The sequence below is a fragment of the Microchirus variegatus genome (assembly GCF_963457635.1).
Source record: "Microchirus variegatus genome assembly, chromosome: 19".
Classification (NCBI taxonomy): Eukaryota; Metazoa; Chordata; class Actinopteri; order Pleuronectiformes; family Soleidae; genus Microchirus; species Microchirus variegatus.
Window position 1 is genome coordinate 12,600,532 of NC_139820.1, and position 14,369 is coordinate 12,614,900.

Genomic DNA, 14,369 nt, shown 5'->3' on the forward strand with positions numbered 1-14,369 from the left:
CTTTGCACAGCTCATCTCCACATGTTGTTCCATGACCTCCATGTGTTTTTAAGCTCCTACTGCATATTTTAAAGGTGATATTTGCTTTAAAATGCCATATTTTTTTAGGCGAGAGAAAAAAATCATTCAGTTATGCTGTGTTCCATGTACATTCAGACTCTAATTAGAAACTATAGGAAGCGTTTAGAGGCTGTTATTTCTGTAAAAGGAGGATGCACAAATGTTTTCTTTTGTGGTGCCTAAACTTATGCACATGCCTAATTTTGTTTACACAATTCTTGCACACTTTGTGTGAATCATATAAACTTTATTTCATTTCTCAAATATCACTGTGTTTGTCTCCTATATGATATATTTAACTGAAATATCTTATTCAAACAACCAATGATTTAAAGGAAAATCATGAAAATTTGCCCAAACTTTTGCATACCACTGTATGAGGCTGTAGAGTAATACAACATGAATCTACTGTAAAGTGGAAGGCAGAGTAGTGAATGTGAAAGGCTGGGACAGACAGGTTGGAGCAGGGAGGATGGAGTCAAACCCCTGCGTATTTGGGGGAGGAGGCAGAGGAGGAGGCCCCCTCGTCCTATTTATAGAAGGACTGGTGGAGTAGGCTGCAAGTCACCTCATCAGTATGTCTGCCCTCCTCTGAGTGGAAGAAGTCTGCTGATTTTTGTCATATATTTACTCAGCCCTTGTGACATAATGTTTTCAGGGAGGTTAATGGAAACTTAACACATACTTCAAGGTGTATTTGAGGCTTCAAACCACATCCTGCAGACAGTTAAAATGATGATGCTGCTGCTGCGATAGTCTCTGCACATTTGCTGCAACCATAGGTTGAGAAAAACTCAGTTGGAGCAGAAGTTTGTCCATTCTGAGATTTGTTGCTTTTGGCAAATCGACTCCCAAGCTTTGGTATTGTCAGACTCTATCTGTAGTCTGCAGGCTGCATGTAAAAATGCCATTTTGTGTGACTTGCTCTGCTGTATGAGCATGTGTATTTAATACGGATGGCCCCCAGCAGTATGCAAGCTGCATCTGCTGCTACAGACTTCCATGAAATGATGAGTACACATTTCTAGTAATCTATCATTTAAAAACACTGCTAAACAGTGAGGACAGAAAAGGATGATAACAATGATCTGCTTACTGGGAAACTCAAATTAAAGCTGAACGTGTGCAGTTAAAGCATATCTCGTTCGTTTCATTTCAAATCCATTGTAGTGGTGTAAAATTGTTATGCATATTAATTACTTCAAATTCAAATTCAAATTACTTCATGTTAGCTTGTTACCTGATGCCAAAAATGATATGGAGTGAGCATGGCAAATTCTTACTTCTTTTATCATTTGCTCGTTCCAGTCGCTCCTCCTGATGTCTTGCAACCAAAGACATTTCCGGTTAGCCTTGAAAGGGGTGTAACTCGGTATCCGGTAAAACTTCAGGCTTTGGTCTTGTTTGTTAAAACGATTAGTGCAACCGACAGCACAACACGACATGCTGTTGTGTGGGTCTATTAACGGAAGGTCTGCTGTCAGCACACGTCTGCAGGGCTCACATCAAGCATCTCAAGCTGACATGTTTGTAACCTTGTAGGCCATTTAATGAAGGTTCACAATCCCCTTCATTTTACTTTCAGCTTGAATTTTTTTTCTGTTTCAATATAACAGAGCCAGCCTCAAAGAGCTAATAATCCACAGAGCATCTGGAACAACCTTTATTACCTCCTCATAAAAAAATAGATGTATAAGACATACAGGGCAAGGGCATACATCAACGTGGGAATCTTACAGAGCTACAACAAAAATAAGCTCCCCAATAAATAAATACAAAAATAAATTAATTAATATAAAACTAAATATACATATATATATATATATATATATATATATAAAAGCACAATAGTTGACTGGAGAAAAACACTAATATTTCACTTGAGTGAACTAAAAATCTTCTATAACTCAACATACAGTTCTTGGGATTTTTAGTAGTGCTGAGCACGTCAACGTTCTCAGCACATCTGCTCTCAGAAGAGCAGCTCCCCCCTCTGGAACGGTGGATGCACTGCTACTCATTATCAAAACATTGTTTTAACAGTGTTTAAAAATAGCTTCTTCACGACTCCCAGCTGCAGTCCCTTTTATGACTTTGACCCGGAGTCAGACCCAGAGTCAGAAGACACTGTCGCCAGTGAAACACCTCCACAACGGACGTTATCCTTCTTCTGCGGTTCAGTGTACACAACCGGATGTTCCCGGACTAAATCAAATCAAATCAAATTTATAGAGCCCACAATTACAAAACACTGTTTGGCTCACGGGGCTTCACAGGGTTGGTAACATCCTCTGTCCTTAGGGCTTCATAAATGAGGTAATGACGCAGATACACGCCAAAACAGTGTTAATGGAAACTTCCGGTCTTTGGGTGCTTTAAGGTTAAACACAAAAAACTGGCTAGTTTGGCTAATGCATTTGAAATCTATTTGATACATATTTCAATTTCATGTATCACACAGAATCTCATTTCATTCTCCAAATACGGGACTCCCTGATTCAGAACCTAAGATTTAAAAGTAATAATAACAAAATACACCAGTATGATCCAGCACTTAGTAGTTGTTTTAAGAATAAAGCCTTGTCTGGAACAGAGAAGAAGAACTAGACAAACGTTGAGCAGAAGATATTACTTATGTGCTATTCTTCAATACATTTGTCAGGTTGATGCAAGAGTAGGGATGCAACGGTACAGTTTTCCCACGGTTCGGTATGCATCACAGTTTTTGGACCACGGTAACGGTAAGGTTTCAATATCTTATATGAAACTAATATGAAACTGCTCAGACAAGCAAAGGCAATATTGCATTGTAAAAATAATTAAACGCAAAGATATAATCAAACCACAAACATTATTTAAACAATTGTGCACTATCAGATCAAATTAAACAGCAAACAAAACCACACAAATTAAAAAAAAAAAAACTTTAGTGCTATCCATTTAAAATAAAAAACATTTTAACACACTCACAGAAACTACAACTACAAATACACCATGCTGAGTGGATCTAATCACGCAGCATTGTCTATTTTAATAAATTTTAATGGACTGAAACGTACCGAAATACCGTTTTTTGACGTTGTGTATTGAACCGAACAGGGTGCACCAAACTGTTCGGTAAATACCGAATACCGTTGCATCCCTATGCAAGAGTATAATTTACCATTTAACATGACCTTTTTGTCACATTGGTGTGTGATATTCTAGTGGTTATGTGAAGATCCCACTTCCTGTACTATCATTGCTTTGATTTTCCTCGTGTTGTTTCCGTGCTGCTCACTCTCCACTCTCTGCAGAAGCCATGGTTGACCTACTTCCACTGAGGACACTGGTGATAAGCAACACCTGCGGTTCGGCTCCTCCTCACCTGCTCCTGATGAGCAATCAGGAGCCTTGTTAAACCTCTGCCGCAAAGTCACCAGTGTCAGATCGTTTTTGCACTTCCAGTGGTAATGTCGTTAAATTAATGGTTGTTTTAAACTCGGACTCCTCGGATACTTACCCGCTGCTTGCTCTGCTTCAGGTCGCCAAGTCTCCTGCTTTCTCTGTGAGCCACAGATCCTACTCTGTCTCAGGAGCTTCCCCAGTGTCCCTACATCTTCATTGTGAGTTCGTTCCAATTCCATCTGGACTTCCCCTGCTTCGCTACCCCCTCCCTGGACTGCATCGGACACCTCCTCCACCCCGCTTTCCCTCACTGCACCTCAATTTTTGATTATTAGAAGCTGTTAAAATCTACCTCTCGTCTCGTCTACATTTCGGGTCCTATTACTCTAACACGATCGTAACACCAGATCGTAACAGGATATTATAGGTTTATTACCCACACAAGCATGACAGCTTGCATGCCTCAATAACTCCAAGAGCTATGCCAGCCATGGACAGGTCAAGGGATAGAGGCCAGACAAAATGTTACAGAAGCACCGATGATAAGAATCCGAATGGAGGAATATCATCGACTATGCTCCGACAGGGGCAAAGGGCCTAAAGACGGATTTCCACATCTAATGTTACTTCCAATGATGTGGTTATCTGATATAGATGTTGAACAATACATCTGTTTTGCTCTATTTACTATTCATTTTATGTTCTGTTTATTTTTTCCATTCCTTTTTTCTTCTAGTATTTCTTATAAGTATTACAATAATTATATACTAAAAAGTATTAGCATGATCCCTTTTAATCCTTTGGTTAAAACACATAAACCCATGTTGAACAATACATTTTATACAATTTACCAGTGTCATTTTACAGTATGTTTATGGCAACAGATGAGCGCTTCCAGACGCAAGCTTTTATTTTGAAAATTGTTTTCCTTGGGGGCGTGGATTCATTTGACATCAAAGGAGAGACGAGATTTATTGCCTGTCGCGTCTACACTAATAAAATATGCAGTTATTGTCTTGCAGAGCAGTGATAACATAGTATTAATTCATTTGGGGATTTCACTGTAAACTATGTGAGGCTAATCGTGTGCTCTACTACGGTAGTGTTTTACTGCCATATCAGCAAAATAAAAACAGTCTTCTCTGACAGGACAGGGAATTTTGTTCCACTCTGTAAACCACTCTCCCCTCCACTCTCAGTTTTACATCACAGCTCATGGGAATTGTCCAAATGTTATATTTGGTGACTCAAGTGTTTGAAACCCTTCATTCAGAAAAAGTGAGGCAAACTTACTGAACAGGCGTGAATTTTGTGCAGCAGAGTGAGCAACACAAATTTCAATTCCTGTCAGTGAAGGCTAAGATTTAGCAGTGAACTATCACGCACGTAAGTTGATGTAAATGTTATTCTTTTTCTTAGTGGTTAAACAAACCATTATTTATTTGTATAAATTATATATACACATTATTATTTGTACATTGTACATTAAACCTCCTATGACCATCAAGATAATGAGGCTGCCTGGATTTATATTGATTTTATGGCTGTGGTATTGTTGAATAAGTGAGTGCTTCTGCTCCTTTCTTCTCCTTTTTCCAAGATAACTTTCACTTAGGATATCTGGCAGAAATTCAACCATTTAGGAATAAGCTGACATCACAAACGTGTGACGTGCTGGTGACTCTTGCCTGTGATTGGAAGATCGTTTCCGTGGAAGTCCTGAGGTTCTACCATAATTACCAGTATATGGGCGCAAAGCTCTATTTCTCTGCTTTCCGGTATCCATCCATCTTTGACCACTTTATCCTCATAATCTACTAATCTCTGCTGACATAGGATGAAAAGTGGGGTCACGCCCTGGCCACTCCATAGTTTTTGTATTTTGTAGATATCACAAACGGTCTTGAGTTATGGTAATGAGAAGTATGCATGCCAAATGCTCTCGGTGATGACAGAATGGTCACAGAAGGTTTAACCTGTTTTTTTGTATCATGCACTGCTCACAAAGCATGGATTTGTTTGAGTAAGTAGTGGCTTACTTATTTTTCATTTAAAATAAAAAAAATTTTGTATTATTTTTTTCCTCCCTAGAAAACAGCTTAACAATTTACTAGCTGGCTAATGAAAGTGTGCATAAATAGGCCCTCATGCCCTCAATCAGGCGCTTCTGCTGTCTCACTCTCTTTCTCTGTCAGCATCATCAAACTGCTATAAACCCAGACTTGGTAAAGAAAATTGATTTTATGAACAATAACTGTATCCTTAAGCAGAAAAACAAGCTCTCTTTTTGCTAGTATTTGGATTGTCAGCATTAACTTTGAGTCAGCACATCATACAACCTTTGAAATGAACATGGTAATGTTGAGGGCTGCTGTGCCTCCAGATGTCACTTCCCCTCTGATCAGCATCAGTGTGATAAAAACAACAAAGTTTTTCCTCTTAACTATGTGTGAGTCATCTGGAGACCAGGCTGTAAATGTAAAGCTAAGAAAAGGGTGCCTGCCTCCCACAGCAGAGAGCTAATCAGTGCTTGGGTGTCATCTGAAGAGAAAACGTTGTGAAGTGATAGCCTTTAGCAGAGTGCAGGCCTGTTTGTTGCACTGTGAAGGCCAGCTTTTTTATTTAACCTCTTTCGTCTTCCAGACATTATATTATTTATTCTTATCGATCCACCAGTCAAATTTTATAGGCTAAAGGTTGAATGCGTTCAGGCTCTGTTTGCCTTTTGTGTTTTCCATCCATCTTCTACCGCTTATCCGGGGCCGGGTCGCAGGGGCAGCAGTCTGAGAAGGGACGCCCAGACCTCCCTCTCGCAGGATACATTCTCCAGCTCTTCTGGGGGGACCCCAAGGCATTCCCAGGCCAGCCGAGCGACGTAGTCCTCTGGGTCTCCTCCCGGTGGGACATGCCCAGAACACCTCCCGAGGGAGGCGTCCAGGGGGCAGCCAATACAGATGCCCGAGCCACCTCAGCTGGCTCCTCATCGATGTGGAGGAGCAGCGGCTCTACTCCGAGCTCCTCCCGGTTGACAGAGCTCCTCGCCCTATCGCTAAGGGATCGCCCTGCCACCCTGCGGAGAAAACTAATTTCAGCCGCTTGTATCCGGGATCTTGTTCTTTCGGTCATAACCCAAAGTTCATGACCGTAGGTGAGGGTAGGAACGTAGATTGACCGGTAAATCGAGAGCGTTGACTTTCGGCTCAGCTCCTTCTTCACCACAACAGACCGATAAAACAACCGCATCCTCAAAGTGTTCCTTTCACCGCCCGAGAATGTCCCCAGTCGATCTGGTCAAAGCTCTCCCGGAGGTGGGAGTTGAAGACCTCCCTGACAGGTGATTCCCCCAGGCGTTCCCAGCAGACTCTCACAACGCGTTTGGGTCTGCCAAGTCTGTCCAACTTCCTCCCCCGCCTGCGGATCCAACTCACCACCAGGTGGTGATCGGTTGACAGCTCAGCCCCTCTCTTCACCCGAGTGTCCAAGACATGCGGTCGGAGGCCAGATGACACGACCACAAAGTCGATCATTGACCTCCAGCCTAGGGTGCCCTGGTGCCGTGTGCACTGATGAACACCCTTATGCCTGAACATGGTGTTCGTTATGGACAAACCGCGACTAGGAAAGAAGTCCAATAACAGAACACCACTCGGGTTCAGATCGGGGAGGCCATTCCTCCCAGTCACGCCCCTCCAGGTCACACTGTCATTGCCCACGTGGACGTTGAAGTCTCCCAACAGAACTATGGAGTCCCTGGTTGGAGCACTTTCCAGTACTCCTTCCAGGGACTCCAAAAAGGCCAGGTACTCTGCACTGCCATTCGGCCCGTAAGCGAAACAACAGTGAGAGACCTACCCCCCACCCGAAGGCGGAGGGATGCGACCCTTTCGTTATGCGGGGAGAACTCCAACACATGGCGGCTGAGCTGGGGAGCTATGAGCAAGCCCACACCATCTCTCCGCCTCTCACCTTGGGCGACTCCAGAGTAATAGAGAGTCCAGCCTCTCTCAAGGAGTTGGGTTCCAGAGCCCAGACTGTGCGTGGAGGTGAGCCCGACTATTTCTAGTCAGTACAGCTCCACCTCCCGCACCAGCTCAGGCTCTTTCCCCCCCAGCGAGGTGACATTCCATGTCCCCATAGCTAGAGTTGTTGTCCCGTGATTGGGCTGTCGGGGCCCCTGCCCAAGACTGCCACCCAAATCACATCGCACCGGCCCCTTATGGCCCTTCATGTGGGTGGTGAGCCCACTTGAAGAGGCGCCCACGTTGCTCCTTTGGGCTGAGCCCGGCAGGGTCCCGCGGGCAAAGACCCGGCCACCTGGCGCTCGCCTGCGAGCCTCACTCCCGGGCGTGGCTCCAGGGTGAGGCCCCGGTAACGCCAATCCAGGCGACGTTCACGACTTCATGTTTTTTGATCTCATTAGGGGTTAGTGAACTGCTCTTAGTCTGATCCGTCACCTAGGACCTGTTTGTCATGGGAGAACCTACCAGGGGCATTAGCTCCTAGGATAGCTCCTAGGATCATACGGATACTAAAACCCCTCCACCACGATAAGGTGGCAGTTCAAGGAGGGGCTTTTGTGTTTTATTCCTCCATTTTATTCTTCATTCTTCCTTCATTTTATTCATTTCTCTTCCACACAATCAGTTAACAGTGTATGGTCCATTTCCTCAACCTGGTCTCTTTTGTAGAATGAATGTGCTGTGATTTTTCAAACCACTTTCTCTTCAAGTCCCTTTTTTCCTCAAAAACAACCTAATGTTTTTGATGTCTTTTTGTCCTTTCAGATTATAGATAATGGGCTGTGTGCAATGCAAGGATAAGGAAACAAACAAACTCACAGATGAGCAAGATACAAACATCTCTCATGGACCTGGCTACCGCTATGGAGCTGACCCCACACCGCAGCACTACCCCAACTTTGGGGTCACTGCCATTCCCAACTACAACAACTTCCATGCTCCCGTCGCACAAGGAATGACTGTCTTTGGAGGGGTCAGCTCTTCTTCTCACACTGGCACCCTGAGGACCCGCGGTGGGTCGGGTAAGGGATATGTGTTGTTCAAAAGAACAGTGTGAATACCTCTGATAGTCTGAGTTAAAGCTGCTAAAACACAACATTTAAAAAATATATGTTTCATAGACTACAATGTTATTCCTCCCCTACTTGCACTAAGTGGAGGAATGTTAAGATTTCCTCATCAGTTCACACATTCACTCTCTCATCCACTGTTTCCCACATTTTTGCATCCTACATCACTGATATATATTAATTGAATTGATATATTGATCCGAATCAATCATCACTAATTCACCACATAGCGTCACTAATTCACCACATAGCGTCACTTATTAATATCTGCTTATTTAATATGCTTGTGGTCCGTACTGCAATATTTGTTCCATGATCATCGATTCAGTTAAGTTCTTAATATATAATAATAATGCATTTTATTTGGAGGTGCCTTTCATGGCTCTCAAGGTCACCTTACAACAACAAAATAATAACAACAACGGGTAGAGAGTTAGAGGGAGTAGGCCTGTTTAAAAAGGTGGGTTTTCAGATGGGATTTGAAGATGGGGAATTAAACAATGTTCCTGATGCCGGGGGGGGAGGGAGTTCCAGAGGCAGGAAGGCTCTGGCCCCCATGGTGGTCAGACGGGCAGGAGGTTCAATGAGGCTGATGGATGAGGCAGATCTGAGTGTCCGGGAAGGGGTGTTGATTTGAAGGAGGTCATTAGTGATTTTGAGGAGGGCTGTTTCTGTGCTGTGACGTGGGCGGAATCCAGACTGGAACTGTTAGGTTATTGTTATAAATCAAGTTCAAATTAATATTTCAGAATCAGAATACTTTATTGGGTTTGCCACATTTGCGCCTCCAGAATTAACATTACAGCAGATAAAATATTATATTATACTGGCGAACTGTCAAGGTTGTGACCCCGCCTATCGCCCTATGTCAGCTGAGATTGGCATAGCACCCCCCGCGACCCTCACGGAGGATTAAACGGTAGAAAATCGATGGATGAACATGGCATGAAATTTAAACATGACAAAAATATGTACCTTTCAAGTTATGACAATGAATATAATGGAATAATGCATAGCATGTGTAAATGTAAGTTCAAAGTCAAATAATGTAAAGATTGTAAATAAGTAAGCCTGTCCATAGACTTACTTATTTACCTATAAGCAGAAGAGACATATCGCACATGACATATTGCAAGTGGATAATTGCACAAGTGAGTTGAAGTGGGTATAGTGACAGTTGGCTCATAGAATTAGTCCATTCCAGTCTATTGTCTGGAGTGTTTGACACTCTGAGAGAAGAGTTCAATAGTTTTAAAGACATTTTTACAACAAAATGGCATGACATTTTACTTTTCAAAAGGACACATTTAAAATGGTCTAAGGCTGAGCTGCCTTTATTTGTTCGACTGAATCCAGGCTGCTCTGTAGAGGAACTATGTAGTGTCCTCTGCCTCCAAGTGTGGATTATTTTGTGTGCTTCGCAATCCTAATCCAAGTGGCAGTGGAGGCGAGAGGTTTAGCTTTTTTAATTTTCTATCAGCACGGTCATTTTACCAGCCTTCGCAACCTCTCATACAACACAGATGCTCATCTGGTTTTCCTACAATTACAGCTAATCAATGATTAATTTGATTACTAAATTAAAAAAAAATAATAATAATATTTTTTTTTAAATAAACCATGTTACCTGATTTTGCAGCTTCTTAAATGTGAATATGTTTTAGTTTCTTTGCTCCATATTAACAGAAATATTTGAAACTGAACATTTGAAAACAACACAATTTCCAGGTAATTTATTAAACACAAGATGACTCGATTAATCAAGAAAATAATCGACAGATTCATTGATTTTGAAAATAATGCAGACCCACTCTACAGTCTCATTGCAACTGCCCAAATCATACGGAATTCTTTTATTACATCTATTATAATATAATATCAGCATCAGACAGACACAATAGTTGTCTGAGATGATGACGTGACACTAGCACCGCTCTATCTTCTTATGGGTGCGTTTTCATGAACGTGGTTAGTCTATGTAAAGCGTTAGTGTTCGTTGAGTGGCTGCATTGTTATTAACTAGCTCCACATGTGCTGATGTGCTTGAATCATGTGTGAATGACACAGCTTTGTGTATGAAATATTAACTGTGATACTAATGATTTAGCAACAAGCTGAGAGTTAGCACATCATCAGCTCATTCAGGAACAGACTGATCCATCCACACTACACCACAGAGCCACTTCAATGTATTTCATTAGTGTTTGATTTGATTTTAGAAATATGTGTCCGTCTTTGATCCTGTCTTTGAGTATATATAGTACATTTTGTTTTCATGAAACAACAAAAACAGATGATAGAAATACAGTGGTATGCAAAAGTTTGGGCACCCCTGTACATTTTCATGATTTTCCTTTATAAATCATTGGTTATTTGGATAATTTCAGTTAAATATATCATATAAGAGACAAACACAGTGATATTTGGGAAGGGAAATAAAGTTTATACGATTTACAGAAGGTCTGCAATATCAGCAGATTCTGGAGAACAATGTCCAGGAATCAGTGACAAAGTTGAAGTTGTGCCGGGGCAAACCATCAAACTGAACTGGAGATGTTTTGTAAAGAAGAATGGTCCAAAATAACTTCCTCCAGAATCCAGACTCTAATTAGAAGCTATAGGAAGCGTTTAGAGGCTGTTATTTCTGCAAAAGGAGGATGCACAAATGTTTTCTTTTGTGGTGCCTAAACGTATGCACATGCCTAATTTTCTTTAAATAATTCTTGCACACCTTCTGTAAATCATATAAACTTTATTTCACGCCTCAATTATCTCCTATATGATATATTTGACTGAAATTTCTTTTTCAAACAACCAATGATTTATAAAGGAAAATCATGAACATTTACAGGGGTGCCCAAACTTTTGCATACCACTGCATGACTACAGGAGTGTAAGGACAAGAAATGATAACAGAATAAGCTACCCCCCCTTCATATATTTTTTTAAGTTATTTCATTTCAAATCTTAAGAGGTTATTATGTCCAGTTGTTTTATGTATTGTATATATATTGTTCTGTGTAGCAGTGTAGCTCACAACAATAGTATCTGTGCTCATACAGAGAGGTGTGGTTTCACTGACAGCTTAGACCAGGAGGGGGTTGTTCTATGTAAATGTGATGATTCTGACTCTTGGCTCCAACAAGGTGTAAATCTTTGAGGCTAAAATTCTCCCTAAAGCAGTTTGAGGAGTGCCTACATTCAAATGACCACATCTTCTTCAAATATTATCAGATTTACATGTGTTGGACATTGTTGGAAAGCTTAGAATTCACACTTTCAGAATGTAAACAACGCAATGAGTTTTAATACAGCAGGTTTAAAATCCTGCTGCCTTCATTTTAGTTTGAGAACTCCAGGGCTAGTGGTATACTGGCTCATACTGAAAACCTGTATTATTTGTTTAGGATACGTATAAGACTGATATATGAAAAATTGAAAGACTCACATGCTTTGGGCTTAGCTGAAGAAGTAAATGTGGTAGTAATTGCAGGAATGATCAATTTACTCCACCACCTGAGCTAGAAAACAAGTCTGAAAGGACAGACACACACTCCGCTGTGCCACTCCCTCTCTGTTACTTGACCACTCATTGTGTGTGCTTGTATTTCACAAGCTCTAAAAAATTTCTAACTAAAAAATACCGTTGTATACTGGAAAACCATTGAAATGTCTACAAATACTGATATATCACTATCCAGGGCAAAACCATGGTCATTTGTAAGCAATTATGCAGTTAAAGGCAGATGCTTGATTGTTATCAGTCACAACTTGACAAACAGATGTCAAGGAAAAGCTCCATTGATGCATTTTTTTTATTTAACCTTTATTTAACCAGGAAAATCAGCACTTAGTAAAATTAAGGTAGACATGTAGTCCTTGCATCCCTGTTTATACAGAGAGTGTTTCTGCTGTGGAGCTGCTGCCATAGGATTAAGCTTTGGAAATGGCGATAGATAATATAATATAGATATGCATAAAGTCAAGACTAATTCATGCTTTAATTAATTGTAGACTGAATTTACTTAATTATCTTCTTTCTGCTCTCCCTAATAAGAACCTAGCTCAGCTGCACATGTGCTGACCAGGACCAGGCAGAGGGAAACACATTACATTTTAAAATTATTACACTGGCTTCCTGTTTCTCCTCAAAATCGATTTTAATATTTGTTTACTAGTTTTTAAAGCTCTTAATGGTCCCCACTTTCAGATTTCCATTTAAGGTATGAACCAAAAAGAATACTGAGGTCTTCAAGTTGAAGCTTTTTAACTCAATCTTAAAGGGACACTGTGTAGTATTTATGGGTTTATATAACCAAAAATCCAATTTTTTATACATATTATGTGCTCCTGCATTGTCTAGTCGCTGTATAATAGTTTTTGTTTAATTTTCGTAGTGTTTCAAAAAGTCATGTAAAATAGCATGGTCGCGGGCCGTGGTTGCATTGCCACTGTTAGCAGCGAGACGCCATGTTTCTACTGCAGCCCGTAAGGACAAACGCGAGAGAACAAATCAATCGTCTCTTGACTTGTAGCGGAAGTCCCGCCTCCACTCTCTCCACTTCGTCTGCTACGGCCGTGGTAGCTCGCCCTCTCCCTCGCCTCACGAACCTCATCTGCTGACACGGAGAAAGACAACGAGGACGACATTTGACCTGCTGAGGATACCGTAGCGCTCAGGGAAGGGAGGGGGTGAGCAGATTTTTGTAAATTTCAGCCTCTCCTCTAGATGGCACAATAAACTACTTACTTCACCTTTAAGTTAGAAGGCCTCTTTCAGTTATTATGATCCTGGTCTTTAGAACAGCCTCCTTTAAGACCTGAGGGCAACAGAGAATGTTCATATTTAAAAAATAAACTTAAGACCCAACTTTTTTTAACCTGGCCCTTACCAGAGATTTATTAATTATTTGTACTCTTTATTTATTATTATTATTATTATTATTATTATTATTATTATTATTATTATCTAATTACTTATTTTAAGTTCTGATTCACTTATCTATTTCATTGTACATTGTACATATACATTGTATGTATGTTATTAGTGTGCTTACTGAAAGGCAGCACACTATTGTCCTTCTTAAGTTTTCTTATTCCTGTCAGCCAGATGTTTGGTCAGATCCTGCTCCTAGACCTTTTGAGATATCTCCACCAGTCCAAATCTGGAACGCCCGGCCGGAACCGGTGTTGTGTGGAAATTGAAGATAGTGTCACTGACGATTGTCGTTCTTCCGCCATATTTGGATGGAATAGAAAATGAAACTAAACTTTCACAGGTCACACATTTTTACTGCTCTTCACGAAACTTGACGTACATGATCCTTGGACCAAGCCTCACGAAAGTTGCCAGAGGGATTTTTGATTTTCTGAAGCATTTACCCGTCACAGCCAGATGAAATCAGAAAGTTAACAGGAAGTTAACATTTTCACGTATCAAAACCAAACTTTGTACATGAACTCGGGACTCCAATATGAGGAAGCACAAGATCTGAAAAAAAATTACCACACCAAGACAACTGTACACCTTCGTCACCGCCTCTACATTAACCGTTTAATGACACCAGTGGAACTCTCATCATTGAGATCATGCCATGGGGTTGTATGGGCTGACATAAAAGTGATGTAGAACCATGTGTTGTATATACTCAGCAAATTCAATACATTTCACAGTCATGGTGTTCAAATCTAACTTGTTTCATTGTGATGATAGTAATATTTCAATGTTTACATCTATAAATGCATACAAATTAATATATTTACGGAAGATTATGTATTATTGTGTTGCTTTGCAGTGTTTAAAGACTTGCAATGCATTCTGGGTAGGCAGTGG

The 14,369-nt window shown here is 40.9% G+C and overlaps 1 protein-coding gene across 3 annotated transcripts in view; it reads left to right on the forward strand.

Moving 5' to 3' along the window:
• Positions 1 to 8,241: 8,241 nt before the first annotated feature.
• The window catches only part of fynb (FYN proto-oncogene, Src family tyrosine kinase b), a gene marked incomplete at both ends in the record, with an annotated part of 38,851 nt that continues 32,723 nt past the window's right edge, over positions 8,242 to 14,369 (forward strand). For all 3 annotated transcript variants that reach the window (XM_083905985.1, XM_083905986.1, XM_083905987.1), the window contains one exon: positions 8,242 to 8,488. In XM_083905985.1, coding sequence (XP_083762111.1) covers positions 8,242 to 8,488 — 247 coding nt within the window. The remainder of the gene's footprint in view (positions 8,489 to 14,369) is intronic.